The sequence below is a fragment of the Corvus brachyrhynchos genome, unplaced genomic scaffold (assembly GCF_000691975.1).
Source record: "Corvus brachyrhynchos isolate BGI_N302 unplaced genomic scaffold, ASM69197v1 scaffold370, whole genome shotgun sequence".
Taxonomy (NCBI): domain Eukaryota; kingdom Metazoa; phylum Chordata; class Aves; order Passeriformes; family Corvidae; genus Corvus; species Corvus brachyrhynchos.
In genome coordinates, this window is record NW_008235977.1 from 425752 (window position 1) to 445252 (window position 19501).

The 19501-nt window shown below is 37.5% G+C and overlaps 1 protein-coding gene across 3 annotated transcripts in view; it reads left to right on the forward strand.

Annotated features, from left to right (window-relative positions):
- The window catches only part of FAM126B (family with sequence similarity 126 member B), a 50298-nt gene extending 31046 nt beyond the window's left edge, over positions 1–19252 (forward strand). The window contains exons 9-14 of one of the 3 annotated variants that reach the window (XM_017728268.1): positions 479–595; positions 1278–1365; positions 5180–5339; positions 6529–6696; positions 11471–11989; positions 12358–19252. In XM_017728268.1, the coding sequence (XP_017583757.1) occupies positions 479–595; positions 1278–1365; positions 5180–5339; positions 6529–6696; positions 11471–11989; positions 12358–12362 (1057 nt within the window). In that variant the 3' untranslated portion in view covers positions 12363–19252. Of the gene's footprint in view, positions 1–478; positions 596–1277; positions 1366–5179; positions 5340–6528; positions 6697–11470 lie in introns of all 3 variants that reach the window. The other 2 variants (XM_017728262.1, XM_008629782.2) reach the window with 2 other exon arrangements.
- The last annotated feature ends 249 nt before the right edge of the window (positions 19253–19501 follow it).

Genomic DNA, 19501 nt, shown 5'->3' on the forward strand with positions numbered 1-19501 from the left:
CTTACAAGGCAGCTGAGAGCAGTTCTCAAGACTACAGTATGTGTGTTATCTAACTTTAGGTATAAGGCAACTGCATGCTGTCATCATACATTAGATGGGAGGTGACATACTTCTCTTCTGTACCACTGAAATGTCTCCTTTAAAGAAAATTGGTTTCAGTTGCTGAATTTTAGGGAGAGTCTCCTGGCTGGTAGTAGAGAACATCTTGCCACCCTTGTTCTTTAGAAGCTGTTTATGATTTGAGGAAAACAGGTGGAGTTATTGGCTATATGGGAGTAACACTGGACTATCAGCAAGCCACATATCAAGGCACTGCTTCAAAACTGCTCTAATCATTAGGAATGCAACATAAGAATGTTCTATGTTGTGTATTTATATTTTAAAAAGTAAATTCGAAAGTTACGTAAAATATCTGTGATACAAAGACATTTGTAGTCTTCATGGAGTCAATACTTTCTTGTAATGGCGGTTTTTTTAGGCTGTGTGTGAGTGGATTTCCACGGCAGCACGAGAAACGCTGGAAAGAGCCCTGTGGTAGAGTGGTGTTAGACCCTGACTTCATGGTGCAGCTGCTCACAGGTGTCTATTACGCCATGTAAGTAGACCGGGTTTTCTTACCTAAAGAGAAAGGTCTGCTTCTACATGTATTAAAATATAAATGCCCCTTGTTTTATAATTGAAAAAAATAGTTAGACTCATAAGACAAGTTTATATTCGATTCGTGTATTTCTCATTACTTGCTCATTCAGCCAACAGATAATTTGAAAATATTTTTGTCGGCAGTGAATTAGGTGATAAGGCTGGCAGTAGGTCGTGAAGAAAATTAGAATTCTGATTTCAGCTTCTTCCACCTTGCCACTACCACAAATACCTTCTGTTCACAAGCATAATGAGCTTGGATGCCAAGATAAACTGATGAAATGCAGACCTCTTGAATGTCAGTAGCATCTGAAATAGCAAAAATACATTTCTGGTACAAATTCAGTTCTGCTAAGTAGCATTAACATTTGCATATTGACCCTATTTTTTTTAAGTTTGTCCTGATTATGCGATTAATTTTGTCTTGCTTGGGGGGAACATGGAACAGCTTTCTTGTTACACAAAAAAGGTAATAAAATACTTTGTACTGTTAAGAGAAGTTAATGTACACTGAAGTGTACGTACAGTTGATGAATTTTCTACATAAGGTGAGAAGTGAAAAGCTGGATTTGGGCAGAAAAAAATACAAGTTTGTTTTCATAAGATGTGGAAGATAAATATCTGTCTTTACTTTTTAGATATAATGGTCAGTGGGAACTTGGCCAGGAGGTATTGGAGGACATAATTTACAGAGCACAGCTTGAACTCTACTCACAGCCCCTCCTGGTAAGAAACAATCCACTGTAATTTATGGGCTTGGTTAACAGTATGGATGTGTTTCTGAAGTGGACTGGTAATGGAAGCTTTTGTGTCCATTCACTGCACTATCAAATGCAAGTGATTTGTTAACAGCTGGTGTTTTCAACATAGCTATTTATACCATACTTTTTCTGCTGAGTATTAAGCCAGGGTGTTGGGTTCTCCTGGGACTCACTGAGGCTGAAAGCTAGGATTTTGCTAATATATTACAGTTGTCTCAAAATGTTTATGTTGTTTTGACATAAGCTACTGATCAGTGGTTCAAAGAAGCTTAACTGAACAGTTGTATATTGTAGGGCATTGGTTGCAAAAAAAGGTGTTTGCTTCTAGACCTTCATCAGGGCTGAGAATAAGCTGTGGGTTTTAACTGATAACAAAGGAGAGAAAGCAACAGCAGCATAGAGCTGGAAGTGAAAAGGAGCTCCAATCCCAGAGTCAATGCCAGATTTTGTTTGATAAAAGTCACACAGATCTTAATCTTTACCTTGTTTGGAGGAGCAGCAATAAAATGGAATAGTTCTGATTGTTAGGGGTGGGGATTTTTCCAGTTTTCACTATATTTGCCGTTCCAATTGTGAAAAGAGAGAAGAGAAATGGGGAAAGTGGTGAAACTGGGCTGGATGCAGGTAGATGTGATTGGGAAGGATGAGAAGGTTGAAACAGAGAAAGGAGAAGTTTTTGTCAGATGTAGGAATGAGAATCAAAAGAAGAGGGAAAATTAAGGAGAATAAAGTAAATTAGATTGCTGTTTCAGTTTCTGCATTGGAATTGTGGCTAGAAGCCTTTAGTCCTCCTCTGAACTAACAGCAGTAAAATGTCATTGCTTTTTACATAACTGACGAAGGAGCAATTGGCAAAAGTCTTTTTATGTGGCAATCTGAGATCACTCTTTTCTGAACTAAATTGCATAAAATTATTCTCTAGATATATTAATATTGGCTGTAAAATTTATCTACAGGCTTTCTGACACTGCTGCATTTAAAATGCCTGCTATCCATTGAATTATTATAATAGTTGGTTTCTTTTGGAAATGACTCATCACTCCATCAGATTGAAAGTTTTAAATTAAATATTGAACCTGCTGAATTGGGCCATCCTATCACACTACTACGTTTTAAAAGTGTGTAGGAGGATCTGGAACTTGATGATATGACAATTTTTAGTTTTCATTGTTCATTTTTAATCAGTTTGTCCTTAGAGATTACTTCTAGAACATCGGGGGGTTTTTTTCCAACGCTCCTATTGATACTCCATCCCATTGTCTGGTGACATCATGACATTACCAATTTTTACCCTTTCCTGGTTGTCAGGTTTTTCCTGCATATGCATGCAGGCCTATCAGTGGAGTTTTTCTTTTCAATACTCTGATCACTGTCTAGTTTTACTAACATTTTTGAAAGTAGCTTTAAGAAATTGTCAGTTTTATAAAAAAAATTACCTGCACATCTTTGTTCTAATGCTATATTTTCAAGCAATTTGACTTTTTCAAAGATTGGAGCCCTTTCCTCTCATTGGATTCTTCAGGAGATGTATATAATTTAGCAGCATTATAAAATTCTATATTTTAAACCTAAAACTACTAGCACCAAATAATTATCATCTGGGATGCTTCACAGGTAAGTTTCTAAATTCAGCTTCTGCCTAGGATTTCCTAAGAGCAGCAAATTCTTTGAAGTCTATTTAATATTCAGCCAAACCCCCACATTAGGATTATTTTTAGATACCTGTATTCAAAGTATTTGTGTGATTACAGGAATAATATCAGTCATCATTACAATGAGAAACATCATGGTCCTTGTGCTTGTTTCTTGAAGAAACATTTTTGACAATTTAGTAGATCCATGCTGTTATTTACATAGGTTTTTATTGCTTGTAGAAAGAAAACTAAGCTTAAAAAAAACCCCAAGTTGAAAACCAGCATCAGAAAGCTATGAAATACCTGTAATCTGTAATGTAATCTGGTCTTCTATCACTCCTGCCCAGAGACTGCAGTGGAAAGTGCAGGAAGCAACACAAGAGAAAGGCCTTTTCTGGTAAAAGAGAAGTATTTCTGTTAACAAATGCTGGGTGTTGTTCAGGAAACCTGAGAGTTTCTACAGGGACAAACTAATCACCAAGTGTCAGAATTAGTACCACCTTGGACCTGGGGAGTAGGCGGTTCCAGTCAGTCTTTTCCTCTGAACAAAGAGTTCTGCACGTTTTTCAGACAGGAATCCCATTCTTCAGAGCAGAGACACACAGGCTTTCTTAGTCCAGTGCACAGGAACCATGTCAGCAAGTCCCTGTTGTGACAGCACCTTTATCCAATGTATTTTATTGATGCACTTATTGCTCTTATTGAATGTTCTTTCCTTGGAGCTCCTTTCTGGTAGGCAAGAGTGGATGTCTGGCCTGAAACCAACCCTCCTTTGTCATTGATAGTTCCAGACTTGTCTTGCCAAGTCTGAATTGTGCTGTGTGTTTGTTTTCCTGCCTTTCAGTGCTGGATTAGACATCATGAGCAAGTGTTTTTGCATCCTGAAAGATCGTGGTTTTGAGGGTGTTTTTGTCAGACAGGGACTGTGACTCATTCAGACTGGTTATTTAGATTATTTCAAGGATTTACTGTTGCATTGATTTTTATCTCCATATGGTTTTCCTCCGTCCCCAGAAGTACAATTTGTGCTGTTAGAAAGGGCCAGCTGTTAAAAGGTTCAACAAGCAGAAGTGCTCTGTCACGATTCTGGTCATGTTGCAGAGTCTTTTGCTATGATTTTTTAGATTTTTTTGTATACCAGCAAGGGTATCTATTCAAAAGAGATAGAAACTCCAGTGAGTAGATGATTTTGGAAGATCAAGGTGTGTTCATTTTATGTATTGTGGTTTTGGGGGGATTTTGAAGCTTTAAGCTTCAGCTTTGTTATTGTTGAATATTGCACATGCCATAGACAACCAGTTTGCTTTTCTGGAGCTGGTATACAAGTTCACTTTTGATGAACAATTTACTTGTAGACTGAGATATATTACTGAAAGTTGCTTATGTCTTTTTTAAAGTAAACCTCTAATCCCACAAAGGCATTTTATGGGAAACCTAAAGAAGTAATTAAAACATCAAAGCCAAAAAAAGTAATTTGTTCTCCTCAAAGCTGCAAAACATAACTTCTGACTTTATAATAGGCTATTACAATTTTAAAAATAGGTTTAATAAAGATGAGTGTATTTTAATAACTTGATGTTCATTGCTTAGGTTGCAAATATTTTTTTTTTCCCTAAATAAATCTTGCAAGTACGTGCAGTCTAATCCCCTTGGTTAGGTTCTGTTGGTGTTGTTTTTAGGGAGGGATGGGGAGTGGTATGGGGAAAGGTATGGTGGAAATCAGTCCTGTGCCCCTGTGCACGAGGCCATAGGCTGTTTGCATTGGCTTGGGCTGTGACTTAGTTTTATTGACACTCTTGTCATAAAACATAAATGGTATTTGCCTTGACATATTGCAGTCTCTTTTGCATGGAGACCTTCCTGTATGTGTTGTTAACGTCTGTCACTACAGATGGCAAAGATAGAACAAAACAAATTACCTCAAAAAAATGGAGAAAATTAACTCTGGTTTTGAGAATAGGTTTGTGATGAACTTTTCCATGTAATCAACTTTGAATCCAGGGAATGGGATCATCCATCTTGAGGAGAATCTGGCATAATTATCAGTTCTTGCTTGTTCTCCTTTCTGTATCCAAGCAAGAGATCCAATATTGCCATTAGTGTAATCAAGGATAGTAGCAGTACAGCATCTTACTTTTACCTTAGGTTGCAAATGCCATGAAGAATTCGCTGCCTTTTGATGCTCCTGATGCATCGCAAGAAGGCCAGAAGGTACTGAAAGTAGAAGTTACTCCAACAGTTCCAAGAATTTCTCGGAGTGCTATTACAACAGCTTCTATCCGTCGTCATCGCTGGAGGAGAGAAGGTGAGCTTTCTCTGCCAGGAGCACATACTATAATGTACTGTAATCATCATCATCACTGTAATCTGGCTTCTGAGTTTGAATGTTTACAGAACATTGGGGGGGCTTTTTGTTTGTTTGTTTTTGAAAAGTGATACTCCATAATAATATATAATATTTTACATCTTCAGAGCACTGCATGAACATGAATATTTGGGGTGTTTGTTTTGGTTTTGATTTTGTGATAAACTGTGAGGTAGGTGAGAAAAAGGAGAAGCTGGAAAATGTTTAATAAGACTTCTTTTTTCTCCATGTAACACAGTATGAAATTGTAGGGGTAAAGTGTGGCTTAGAATTTGAGTTCTTTGTTTAATCTGTACTAAAACTCAACTGCCTCCCGTCGTAAATAGCTCAGGGAATGAATGCTAACATCTAGACCTTAATAGGATTCCAGCTGCCTAAAGCTACTGATGGCAGTGGGAGAGGGAAAAACTGAACATCACACTCCTACCATCACATGACCCAGTTTATTGGGGGTCTTTAAAATAGGTTTGGATAGTTTAGAATTAGTCTTTCTTTTTCCTCAGTGAGTACTTACATCATACGGAAGTGTGCTTGACTGCATGAAGAAAAAAAAAGTAATGATCTTTACCTTGATGTGATGACATCTTCAGTGTAGGTGTAGCAAAAAGCTTGCTTTGAAATCACTTTGTCTACTTTTAAAGCTTTGTTACTTCATGTATAAAACATTAATTTAAAACAGCTGCATAAATCAATGAAGGTAAAAAGGAGAATAATGTAAGAATCAACTGAGAGTAAAAAGTCTGAAAACAGGAATTATATATTTTCCTGTAGTACATTTCTTTCCCCTTTTATTTTTTAATATTCTTCTTGGTCACGTGCAAAAGGATTTGATGACCTCTGGTCTTCAGCTGAATCAGGATGTCCAGGACAAGAAGTAGCTGTCTCCTGTTTTCAGCACTCTGCGTCATGTTTGTCTTCACTGTAGTTGCCGTTACATTCATTTGCTGGTCTCCGGTCTACAGTACAGCCCACCTGTCCCTTTCTGTGGATGTTCTCACCACTTTTAACTAAGCATGGGTAGTGTTTCGTGTCTGTTCCATGTCCGCATAAACTTTCTATTTTCCCTGCCTGGGTTGGGATGCCAAGAAAGGAATAGACAAGCACTAAAATGTTATATGTTGAATCCCAGATGGCTTTGACTTCTCAATCGAGGCTGACTCAAGCATTCCTGGCTCACCGATCCAACACGGCTCCACAGACCTAGGGATCAAACGTGAGCAAGAGGGGGAGGTGCTGATGCGCAGGACCCCTGAGCATGGCTTCCCGGAGCCCACCTTGGCAGCAGCCACAACAGAGGGTAGGACAGAGATGAGGAGGCAGAAGTCAGTGAGGCAGTTGCTGGAGGAGGATCCTGGCTCCCTATCCCCAAGCAGAACTTCTTTCCATTCTAGTGTGTGTTTCCGCTATCCCAGGGTGTATTAGCTTTCTTTGCAATACACACATCCCCTATATACCTAACATCAGGTCAGGAACTACCTTTTGTTATTGTGTGGGCTGGCCTGGGGCTTGCATCTGTGTGGTGAAAGACTGCTTGGCATGGCACACACACAAAAAAAAAGACGGGTAATATCCAAGAGCTTTGAGATTGCTTGGAAACTTTCTATTACTGAGCATGTTTAATCTGATTTTAAGAAGAAAAAATATGCACCAGATTAATGTGAATCTAGTCCTGAAAAGTCAACAGTACCAACTATAAATGGATTTGGCTACATTTTAGTTAAAGTAGTGTCTTGTTAGTCTGCAGTTTTTAAATTTTCAAGAACGAAGTTTCCTGTTCCCATTAAAAGTCAAGCCTATCTAAAACAGGTATGCAGTTGCTGATGTTTTATTTGTCAGTCATCCTGTAATTGAAAATTCATATATGTACAACTCATTTAGAGCTGGCTGCTCTACAAGCACCAAAAAAGTGCTTGTGTTTTCAGGAAGAAATAAGGTTGTCATATTTTTAAAAACTTCAGAAACAATTACTGCTTTCTTTCTCAGTTGGGATGTCCACACAAATGCTGTAGGGCTTCATAGGTCTGCTTTGCAGCCAAGAATAGCAGATAGAGTAGGTGGTAGAACTTTTTTTTGCTTAAGTTCATCTATTTTCAAGATGATTTCCTTGATGAAAGACGTAGTTTCAAATACTGAAATTGAATCATGATTTCTCCTCAGAGCTGAGAATTAATTCTTATAGATTAGGCTAAACATATTTTCAAGTACTTTCCTGTCTTAAGTCATCTTCTCCATGTGAACATTCCTTTGGTGTTTCCAGCCTCTATAAGGACATTAGTTGATCATAAGTGAGATTTATTTGCACATTCAGATATGAGCTACATAGGTTTCAGATTTGCTCTTCAGGAAACAATAATCTGGATAATTCGGAGACTTAAATGTAATGTTATCACAGAATCATTACACTTAAAGTTGCTATCAAGCACTAATTAAGATTTCATGCTTCTGTAGAAAAAGTGGCATAAAAATATTTAGTGCAGGTTTCTAATCTACTTGGTGCATTATGAATTTGAGCATGCTCAGTAAATGATCCTGTCTTCTCTTAAATTCACTTTTCACTTGATCTTACCCCGTTTTATAACTCTTTGCATGTGCATGACCTGAAGGATATAGAGAAGTCCTGAGCTGCAGAGAACCTTCTGGGACAGACAGGAAGTGGGAAGGGAAGTTGACAAAGATGATGCATTTTAGTCTTGTCTGAAGCCATTGATATAATGGGGCATATTACTGGATAAGGCATCATTCCACATTCTCTGCTTCAATACAAATGGATTGAATACCATTTACTTCTGCAACATTAGCAATGTAATTACATTCTTGACCAAACTGAATTCTCCAGCTGATAGCATCTGGGAGACAGCCAAGGAAGGGAGTTTGGCTTGATTATCAACATAGAATTGTGTGTGTTTATCCAGGGGTCTGTTTTCTGACACTGATTTCACAGAAAGTTTCAGCCAGAAAATTCCCTCTCATAAATACCAGTTTGATGTCAAACAGCACAAGGAGAGACTGATCACTTCTAGTGACTTTTCAATCTTCAGATATAGGAAGGATAAACATGCTAAAAGTAATTTTAAAAAGATGTATAAAATCCCTTCTTCAGATTGGTGTTTTGACCCCTTGATTAGAAAAAGACATGACTTCAAGAATGACTCAGTAATGCTGTACAAGGTATTCTGCTGCTGAGTGGTTGCAGCTGTGGTTATGTGCACTATTTTGGGTCAGAGGAGAACACTGAGTCTGTATCTGCAGGACTACTTGGGTATATTCACAAATAGCAAATTATTTGGGGACAGATGTCCTGAATACACACTGTAGTGCAGTGGATACAATTTCTGTTGGGTTGCACAGTCTCTTTCTCTTTCGGCCTGAAAATAAAGAGTACTTGGAAAGGAGTAGACTCTTAGTTTTTGTTTCCTTTTAAAATTATCTTATTGGTCTATTGGAACAAAAACAAACAAAAAAAAAAAAAGAGAGAACTTTGTTGTTACATCATCCTGTTTTTCTTCCCAGAGTATATAAGGACTCAAACTTTTTTTATTATTTCTGAGGGCAGCTTTTAGAGGAAAAATAAGATACATTAGGAAAAGAATGTGTTTGCTGATTTACTTTAATCCCATTGAGAACTTCTGTAGGTATGTGGGTCTGACTAGACAGAAATTCTCTTGCATGTTGTCTTCTCTATCTTCTTCATTTTCGAGCACTGCTGAGCAGCTTGGGCTTCTGTATAGTTGCAGCATCCAAAAGCTTGCAACAACCCCTCTCAGTCTTGTCTTTAAATCCTGTGGATAAAATGCCAGTTTTCCAGTGTAACTATTCTGCTTCACTCTCCCTGAATAGGAACGTGTGCTTTAGCATCCTGTTACTCAGTAATGTTTTAACATAAACTTTGAAAACTACTAATGTTCTTGTAATAATAAAAAACTTAGCAGTGTTTTCTGGAGATACCTTCTTACAAGTTCCACATTTTTTTATTGAATAAGAAGGGCTTGAGAGGGGGCTTCAGCTGCTTCTCTTGCTGCTTGTAACCAAACATGCTTTCATCCAGCTTTGCATGATTATATAAAGAAACATAAATGTTGGTTAATTGAAAAAGTGGTCTTGCTTTTGGTATGTTCCAGTAATGTCTGATTTTTATCAGTACCTTTGATTGTGTGTGGGAAGGTTGGAGGGGGGAATGTCAATGTGGATTTTGCATAAAATATATCACTGTTTAGTGTAAGAAAAGACAGGTATGTCTCAAGGAGAAGATGAAGGCCTAGTTTGACCAAACAGGGTGGACAGGAAGTAGTGAAAGTATATGCATTTTAAATATGGTTACAGGAAGTTAAAGCAAATAAACGCACCCTTCATTTTAATAATTGTCCTGGGAACCTAAGTAGCTTCTTTTTCTAAGGCTAAAGGCTTAACCAAGGAAGGAAGACTGCAGTAGCATGAGCTATATTACCTTTCCCCTTCTGGGAGGCTATTGAGTCAAACAGAGCTATAGAAAACTACAGAATCATCTCTCATTGCATTGTTTTGAGAGAGGCTGAGAGTGGTCGGATTTGGAGATGTCTAAGTATCTTTTGTAAGCTGATACACAGTAATGGATATGCCAAGGCAAAGTTTCCTGAACAAAAGTAGTAAATGTATAGCGGAGTAATGAAACCTCCCTGTAAAGTTTGGTTTTGCATTACATATCAGAAACATGAAGTTGAATCAGGCTACACAGAGGTGACAACACCACTGAAAACTTTGTTCTGTTTGCCATGATGTAAAACGTTCCTTAGCTAACAGCATGACAGGATGAGCTTCCACTCAAATATTAGACTCTCTCATATAGTTGCTGCCATGTTTTTCCCATTCCACAAAAAGGATTTAAACAGGTTTGCTTGGAGGTAAGCTGGGTCGAACAGTCTTAACAGTAGAGCACCACAGTGGCTTTATTTCTTGCAAATAATCAGGCTCTACAGCTTTTACAAAGAAAAGCAAAATTCTTATAGCCTGAATGACTCCTTTTCTGCCAACATGGTTGAAATGTATGCCTTTTTTTCATTGAAATGAGATACATGGAGCAAAAACTAGCTCAATTTTCAGTTTTGAAATTTGAATGCTGCTCAGTTTTCTACTAAAACAGTAACTTCTTTTGAGTACTTGGAGCTTAGAAAAAGACTGGAATATGATTAAAAGAAAAAAGTACTTGTGTGCGGCCCTAATCATATAGGCCTGAAAGTAAGGATTTAAGAAATGATATTGTAAGGCTTTTATTTTCTCTTTGAGGTTCCAGTCAAAAGCACAGTGCCTTGTCTATAACATGAAGTGTTTCAGAGATTAAATTTCTCTTAATACAAGAGTTGCCTTTTTTTTTTTCCCTCTGAAAAATGCAGACATTGAGATAAAAGCAAATATGGTAGAAGCACCTGGATGGGATTTCTGTGAACGCAGGGAGGATTGAATTTTGGAGGAGAGAGAATTAGGAATTAGGTTAATCTCCAATAGAAAGTATAGTTACATTGTTCTAAGTGCCAGCTACACACAGCAGAAGCCTTCTACCTCTGTTGGAACATTGTGATTGCTAGCCTAGGAAGTAGCCTAGTTCCGAAGCTTGCTGAGCACTCACCAGAATTTACTCTGACTGGAAGAGATCCTTAGATCTTGCCTTAAAACAGGATAAAAATAGCCTGAAAAGGTGGTGGGTTCATTTTGGTTTGTCTTTTTTAACAGCATGTAGTAGGAGAATGGGTAGCAAGTATCTGCAAATGGAGCTAAAACCAGTTAACCAAATGGGTTCCAATTCTTGTTGACAAAGTTTGGGACCAATATTTTGACTGATAAAAGTATTATAGATGAAAGGCCAATCAAGCTCAGGGAGCACTAATTGTTAGACTCTTATTCTGCTAAATATGGCAGGAAAATTATTGGCTGAGAATCCAAAAATATTTAAGCAAGTGGATTAGCAAATCCAAGTGGATTAGCAAATGAGGTTTGTTTTGATATTCTGTGCACATCTTTGTCTTCATGTAACTTGAATGCATTCTGTGTGTTCTGATTCGTTTGGGGGTTTTTTGGTTGCTTTTTTTTTTTCTTAATAGATGCAGAAGGTGTAAACGGAAGAGAGGAGTCTGTGAACCTTAATGATCCCGATGAAGGATTTTCATCGGGAGCTTCCCTCAGCAGCCAGCCAGCAGGGACCAAACCTCTATCCTCTGTATCCCAGAAGGGCAGCTTAAGGAAAACAGCAAGTGGGCGTTCTGCTAAGGAGAAAGAAACCTCTTCTGCAGCAAAATCCAATGAGAGCCCTCGAGATTCAGTAGCTCGAAAGCAGTACACGCACCAATCCACTGACCTGGATGGAGATATAATTGAGATGACACCTACTAAGAAACACCTCAGCCTGCCTGCTGGGCAGGTGGTGCCAAAAGCCAACAGTCTGGGCCTGATCAGGACCGCCAGTGCTTCCTCCAGTAAATCATTTGACTATGTGAATGGCAGTCAGGCAGGCTCCAGTGTTGGAGCTGGTACAGAGGGTTTTACCAATCTAGCAGCTGGCAACACCAATCGGTTTTCAACTATCAGCCTACAGGAGGACCGACTAGGCCAAGCTGGGGAAGGTAAAGATCTCCTTTCCCCAGGAGCTCCCCTAACCAAGCAGTCTCGATCTCCAAGTTTCAATATGCAGCTGATATCCCAGGTGTAACTTTTACTCCCTTCCTTAGTATTCCCTCTTCCCCCTTAATCCCTGGCAAGTTCGTCCTTAGGCAAAACATGAACCATCATCCCACAGTGTGAAAATACTGACTGTTGTGATCTTGTTTGATTTGGTTTAGCTATCATACTGTATTACTGAAACAGCAATAATTCTTCCCTCACCTTCATCCTTTTTCCCTCTTGTAAACATGGTTGTGAAGCAGTATATAATGTACTGTATGCCTTTCTCCATGCCTTTCTTTCTCCTTGGGTGATGTGCAATCCATCGTAGGCTGATCAGTCCCATTTCAACACTGTGAGACTGGAGACACCGGCGGAAATGGTGAATGTGATCCCTATGAGATGATGCTTTGGCTTTGTTAAGAAATAGAAACGGGTTTGTTTTCTTGGTCTACAGTACTGCAAAGACTACTGGATCCTGACTTGTCTTTCTCAGAACCAGGAGTGCCTCAGAGATTCTAGTGTGACTTTGGACCTCTCTGAGTCTGTGCAATCAATTCTGAGGAGGGGATTGTCATTGCTGCTCCTGGCTGCCTACAGCACTTTTTTCATTAAAACGAGGGTGGTTTTTTCTTGACTGCCCCCAGTCTCTCATCCCAGAAGCTTTTGATGTTCAGCAACTGAGACATGCATATTAAGAAGCTGTTTTCCCTCAGAGAGAGGATTCTAGGTTGATAATGTAGGTTACAATGCACTTCTAATGGCGTTGTAGCCATTTGTAATGTTACATGTCTTCCCCTCCAGGACACAGGGTCATTCTGCATTTAGACTAAACGTTAGACACCACCATACTGTTAAAGCAATTTGGTTTGTAAGTGGGAAGGAAACACTTCTTCCCCAGGAAATAATGGCTAGCTCTGCTTTCATATTTGTTGTTGCTGTTGTTGTTGTGAGGTGCTGATCACCGAATTGAAAGGTGTATTCGGGTAAAGAGTATTTCTCAGGCTGCTTTCTTTAGTATCATGGCTGTTGGGACACCCCCACCCCTTTCAGCTGCTTTCTCAATGTCCCTGAATTCAATCATGGAGTCATTTCAGGAATCCTGCAGTCCAGACAGACCATACTCTCAAGGTGCTGTCTCAGGGATAGAGACAATAGTTTGCAAGAAGTACTGAAGCTTCAATGTGAAATGCTTTTCTAGCAATGCCATTTGTGCAAAGGGGTACTGACAGTCCTTTTTTTTTTTGCCCGGAAGGATCACACTTCATGGCCTTGGTATATATAATCTTTTGAATTTTTTTAACTCTTATTTTTGTGAATTGGCCCTACTCTAGAATATTCAGAACTCGTGCCATTGAGCCAAGCCTTGAATGTATATGACTGGTGTATGGGCACTGGCTGGTACTTACATTAGAGGACACTGCTTAGAAGCACATTTCTAGTTACACAGGAGAATGTTTGGCATTCTCTCTCTGTCTCTCTGTATCTCTTTTTGGATTGATAGAAAAGGGGGAAAAGTTCATCCTCTCTGCTTAAGTCCTGTATGATATCCTTGAAGTTTACAACCCGTAAATCTGCAGGAAAGAGTTACAAATTTTATATGGGAACTTTGGTTTCGCTGTCACTGTGAAGGATAAATGTAAGCAGTTACAAATAGCAGGCTCTCTTTGAATGATAGTCTTTAAGACGCTCAGAACAATGAATGACATGGTGTGGTATTGCTGATAGTTGGTTTTGGTGGGGATTTTTTGGGGGGTTTTGTAAGCTTTATTTCAAATAGAACTTTTTTTTTCAAATTTACATTAAAATTCAGTTAAATATTTGAAGGGGTTTTTGTGGTTTGATGAGTCACTTTGGTAGCCTAGTCCTCATATCATTCATTCATAAAGTGAATTTAGTGGCATCTGATGTAAAAATTCAGTTAAAGAGTAAATAGACTCATCAGAAAAAAAACTTGACAGTTTCTAAATGGAAATTAATTTTTACGGACCACCAGTCATACACAGATGGAGCTAAAGCAAAGCTGAGATGAAGCTACAAGGCTTACATTTCTGTTAAAAGGCCAAAAGCTATATATGGTTAAACTCTTCTTTATAAAATAAAGTTTTTCTAGTGGAGACAGTAGGTAAGTCATGACTGGAAGTACAAAGTTTATACTTTGCAGAGACTATCAAAAAGGAAATTTGCTTAAATATTTGGGAAAGAAAAGGTCAGGAGTGTCAGCTAACTTTCTAAGAATGACTTTATTTCAGTATTTTAGAAAGTAAAGTTGTTCATTAGCAATGTTCTCTACATTCTATGTTTGCCATTATATGCATTCCTCCAGAAGTTTTAGGACACTTAAATTGGCATCAGGTCAAATTTTACAACCTTTTTTTAAAAGCTGTTTTTTTGTGTGGGGTCCCACACTATTAAAAATATTTCAGGAAAGTGAGACAGCTTTACTGGCTTCAGATAGGGAAGTCAAATGTACATGTGTTAATTCAAATTGGCAAAAACCTCAGTCAAACTACCTTTTAAGATATTCTTACAGTTCTCATTTTGATCATGTGCCTTTTGTTATGGTTTCATTTATTGTATTTTGGTTTGTTCTTGTGTATATATACCTATTCCATATCAGTCTTTTTAAAAAGAGTTCAAATTTATCCCTGTAAAAAACCCCCATGTTTTCTATGTGCTGATGTGGTACATATGGGACTTCTCAAAATTACCCTTTTAGTGCAGTGTTTCAGCTGTGGGAGCTTGTTTTGTTTTTTAGCCAACTACTGTTTAACATTTACCTTACAAATCAAGTCATCACTAGTATCTACACCAGCTGTAGTAACAGGCTCTGCTGTGCTGTGTATCATGTTTATCATTACTGCTTCTAGATGTGCCTCAAACTATGCTAAGGTGTGTCAAGATCGTAGCAAATCTTTATACACTATGTTCAGTACATTTCAAAGTACTGTGGCAGAAATAAAATTAGAAGTGTCTGGGATATGGGTGGAGGGAATAATCTGCTGGTTTTCTGATTATATAAGCTAAATACTAAACAAAGTACAAAACATACTTAAATTTTCTGACACCTGTGACAAATGTTTAGACTTAAATCAAACCTCCTTATCCTAAATTCACTCTGTTGTCTCTTCTTTTAGAACATTTGGTACTTGAGGCACTAGATTTAGATTTTTGCACTGTTTCAGTGCAACTGGAGCATTATGAAAGGACAAGAAGCAGAACACTATGATTTTTCCCTCTGTGTGTGCATGCATGCACATACATGCAATTCTTAGGTGAGGAAGGGTGGATACTATATTCTGATGTATACATATACTTCAGCAGGGAAAAATGAAATAGTCCTTGATACGCATCACAATATGCTGCCATTTTGGAACTCATTTTTGTTGGGCTTTGTAATTTTAAGGAAATACAAAATGTTTGGATTGTGAGCTCTAGCTTGATTATCCTTTTCAGGGATTTATTGTGAGCAACTTTTTGGTTGAAAGGTGTTTGAAGGTGAACCATATTTTCATCCTGCAGAGAGCAAAGTGATGAAGTAAAAATACTTATTAAAATTAATGTTGCAAGATGACAGTTTAAATTGCTGTATTATCCCTTTAGTTTTCATTTGGAAAAATTCTTAAAATGGATACTTCCATATCACTGTCCATCTATAGTGCAGATTTCTTTGAACACCCTTTCTGATACAAATTTGAAGTTTTTTAACAGCATACTTCATTCTGTAATGCTGAACATCATGTTGCAGCCAGTAAGCATTAGATCTAGTATTTGTAGTTTGCAAGTGTGTTGGTCTTAAATGCATTTCCAACATACTCCTGCTAGCTTTAACACAATTAAAGTCATCAAAATAGTGAGAAAAAAGAAGTGTTTTCTGACAAAGTATTTATTTGCACTACTTATGAATACTGGAGTTTACTGGGACAGGGTTTTTTCTCACCATGTGAGGTTTACTTGTGTGTGAGTAGGTACATACATTTGTCACGTGTTGACAATCAATTGCCTCAACTGTGTGTATACTGTATGTAAATAGGAACGTATTTTTCAAGATTAAGGGGGAAACCTGCATCTTAGTGGTGGTAAAGCTACTCTGCAGTAAGGTGACCCCAACTCTAACTGCTTTTTGTCTTCAGATACTGTGTGGTTTGTTTTACTTCTTTAATGAAGTTTATTAGTGTTCTTGGAAAATTTTAGCTCCAGGGAAATTTTCCTCAATATTTAATGTATAACATGTTCAGAGAATTATATTTTGAAAAATTAATTTTGGAATAGATAATTCTATGCTATGGCTGTATTTTAACCTAAGAGTTTGAACTTGTCCTATTTTATCATGAACCAATGGCTATCTCCTTTAAGTGTTCAGCATTTTAACTTTGGTCACAAATCAGACATTTTTGTTTATCTCGGCTTACAAATTTAAATTAATTTGAAGACTAAGAGAGAACCAAGAATAACTTTTTGAATAAAATCATAAAAATCAAGCTGTACAGTATAGGAACTGTGCTCATAATCCTAGACGAGGTGTGGAAAATATAATGGATTATGTTTGAATGAAATGTATGTGCTGCACACAAAACAAAAGTACTTTGATGTTAGTAGATCTAATAACCTCATCCTTAAATTCTCTCATTGCCAAAGATATTGCTACCTTGGCATGTTTAATATAACCATTAAAGCCATTAGCTAGGTGTCGTTTGTAACAACCATTATATTACAAGAATAGTTTTCATCAGAGCAGTAAACATGCCCCTTTTATTTCAGTTTCTTGTTTAGGATGATAGCAGGACAAAAGTTGCAGAATATCACTCCTTTTCAAGCATGCTAAGCAAACAAGCTAGCTCCTTTGTACTTGTATTGCATTCTTGATTTATATAATTTTTCAATATTTTGTATTTTCTTCAGTATTTGAAATGCTATTTGTTTCTAGCATATGGGCCTTAATCTCTGTTCACTATTTTTGTTTTTTCCTCACTGGCACTTGGATAAACTTTGTTGTTGAAAGCTCTTCTGTAGGTGATTCAGGGTTGTAAATCATGACATGGGTGTTGTGCTAGCAAATACATGTATCAGTCTGTCAAAATTTTTATGTCATGACTAGCTGAAGAGACAAAATACTTGCCTGCTTCTTCTACAATTGTGGAAGATGATGGTGAGCTGTGAGCAGCTTGGTTTGTTCCTGAAAACAGTAAGTGGATTTTGCAAGACTGATACAAGGTTTTCCACATAGTCGTTATGAAATCTTACTTAAATCTTGGAACAAGATTTTAAAACAACAGCCAACCATTTTAGATAAACTTGCCTAGTGAGTTTGTCAAGTGTCAAGGCCTGTGACATTAAACGTTCAGAAGTAAGCTGTGCAAGTCTTAAGGGTACCTTACAGCTTCGAGAAAAGGATTTAGTAAAAATCTGTCCCATGTTAATAATCTCTTTTTGAGATTTAATTTTTAAAAAAATACAATTTTTGCTTCCATGCTTTTACTTATTTTTCTCTAGGCTATACCTCTCCCTGATTTTTCTTTTCAACTGTGTTCATCGGATTTTACCAAAGGTAGTATCTGAGGGACCAGCTGAATTTAAAATGGGTCCATATATTATCCTTTCTATCATAAAGGATTACTAAGGTATTCCTGTGAGGAGCTGTTGATGGGAACAGATGTATATTAAAACTTTGTACACTAAAATGTTGCCCTATATTTTAGCTTGTGCATGATGAGCAGAGTGATGAGATCAAGTTTTATTGACCAGCTACTTGGTGGTGAGCTCCCAGTGTTTCACAGTGTGTAAGATGTAAACAATTTTAGAGAAGACTGTCTTTGCATTCTGATACAGTTTTTTAATGAGTGATTAATAATCTTCTCAGGAGCCAAAATTTAAATTGCTCTAAAATGTGGCTTAGAATTCTCACAGGTTTTGATTATAGAAGGTAAAATGGTCAGGGGAGATTTTTGTTTAGAAGTATCTGCTGGTAAAATGTCTCTATGGTGCTTTGTCATGGAAACTTCCTTACAAATCAATAGTGAATCCTATGTGTTTGAGTCCTCATCCTCCCCAGAACTGATCACAAAACAGAAAAAGTAGAGCAACCTTTTACCTTTAGTTCTAAAACAAGTACTTGGAAGTAACAGAAATACTGGCTATTGACACTGTTCTTTCTGTTCAGACAGTTGTTGTTGTGCTAGAATTTCATGTTATTAGTTTATGAAAAATGCAAGTAGTAAAAACTTTGTGGCTTCAAGTATACAGTAGATGTGAGTTAACAATCACTCAGGATAAATCAACATGTCAAAGTATTAATAGATTCTTAGTACTGGGGTGTGTGGTGTGTGTGTGTGTGTCAGTGTTCAATGATTACTTTGAAACAAGACTTCTGTTTTCTTGCACATAGTGCATACTTTAGGGGTGGATATTACTAGCTGGTTATTTATGGACAAATACCATATGATTAAATAAAACTGAGTCATTTAACACTTTTTTTCATATTGAAGATTCCAGGAAAAAGCTAATAAAGATTTTTAATAATCAGCTACTCTTAATACATTTTAGATTTACTATGGTAGCTTTTATTTGCTATTAAAAGACCCCAACAACTAAATTGATATATACCCCATGCTGCATTTTTTAAATTTGTAATTCCTGTACTTGACAATGAGTTTTTTGATCTGTTTTCGTCCTTGTAAGAATACAGGATTTGCTCTCTGTTTTACTAGCAAAAAGAAACATTCTGCAAGGGTTAAAAGATTATTTTCTTACTTTTTTCGTCATACCAGGTTTGTTTCTCTGAACTAAGGTTTCTGAGGATTTTTACTACTTTAGCATTATGTAATCTCATAGAAGGAGCATAAACAGCACGTAGCCCACTTCTTGTGGACACAGAGGCTAGGCAAAAGGACATGGATTGGTGGTGGGAGCCCCTCTTCACCAGCATAGCGTTGCTTGCTGGTATGAACCCCAGATGTTCAAGATTCGGTACTGGTGAAGGACTAAATCAAACAGGTTTTTTATGACCTCTGCTGTATGATGTCCTTTAACCTGGGGACCAGGGAAAGTCTTCATTCTTAGTCCTGAAGAAGGCACATATTGAAGATCATGTTATTGGTGCATGTAAGCCATTATCTTAAACTGTCTTACTGAGCTGGTTCATGCTGTTGACTTGTTGAAATGTGAAATGTAGTTACTATTGACTTTGTAAATACCTGCCAGAGAAGAAATATAATTATTTTAAATCATTGTAAATAGAGATGTATAAAACGCGACACAATCTGCAATGCAGAAAAAAATTATATATATATATAAATATATAAAGATGTTAAATAAATATTGTGCTGCTTCTGAAAAGAAATTAATACTTTGTGAATTGCTGGATTTAAAAGTGTGATTCACGCTGGTGAGGGTTGGACGGGCCGTGAGGGGAGTTCTCCCCAGGGAACTGTGAGGGGGATCTGGTGGGGGCGGGGCTGTTTCCGTATGGGGGATGC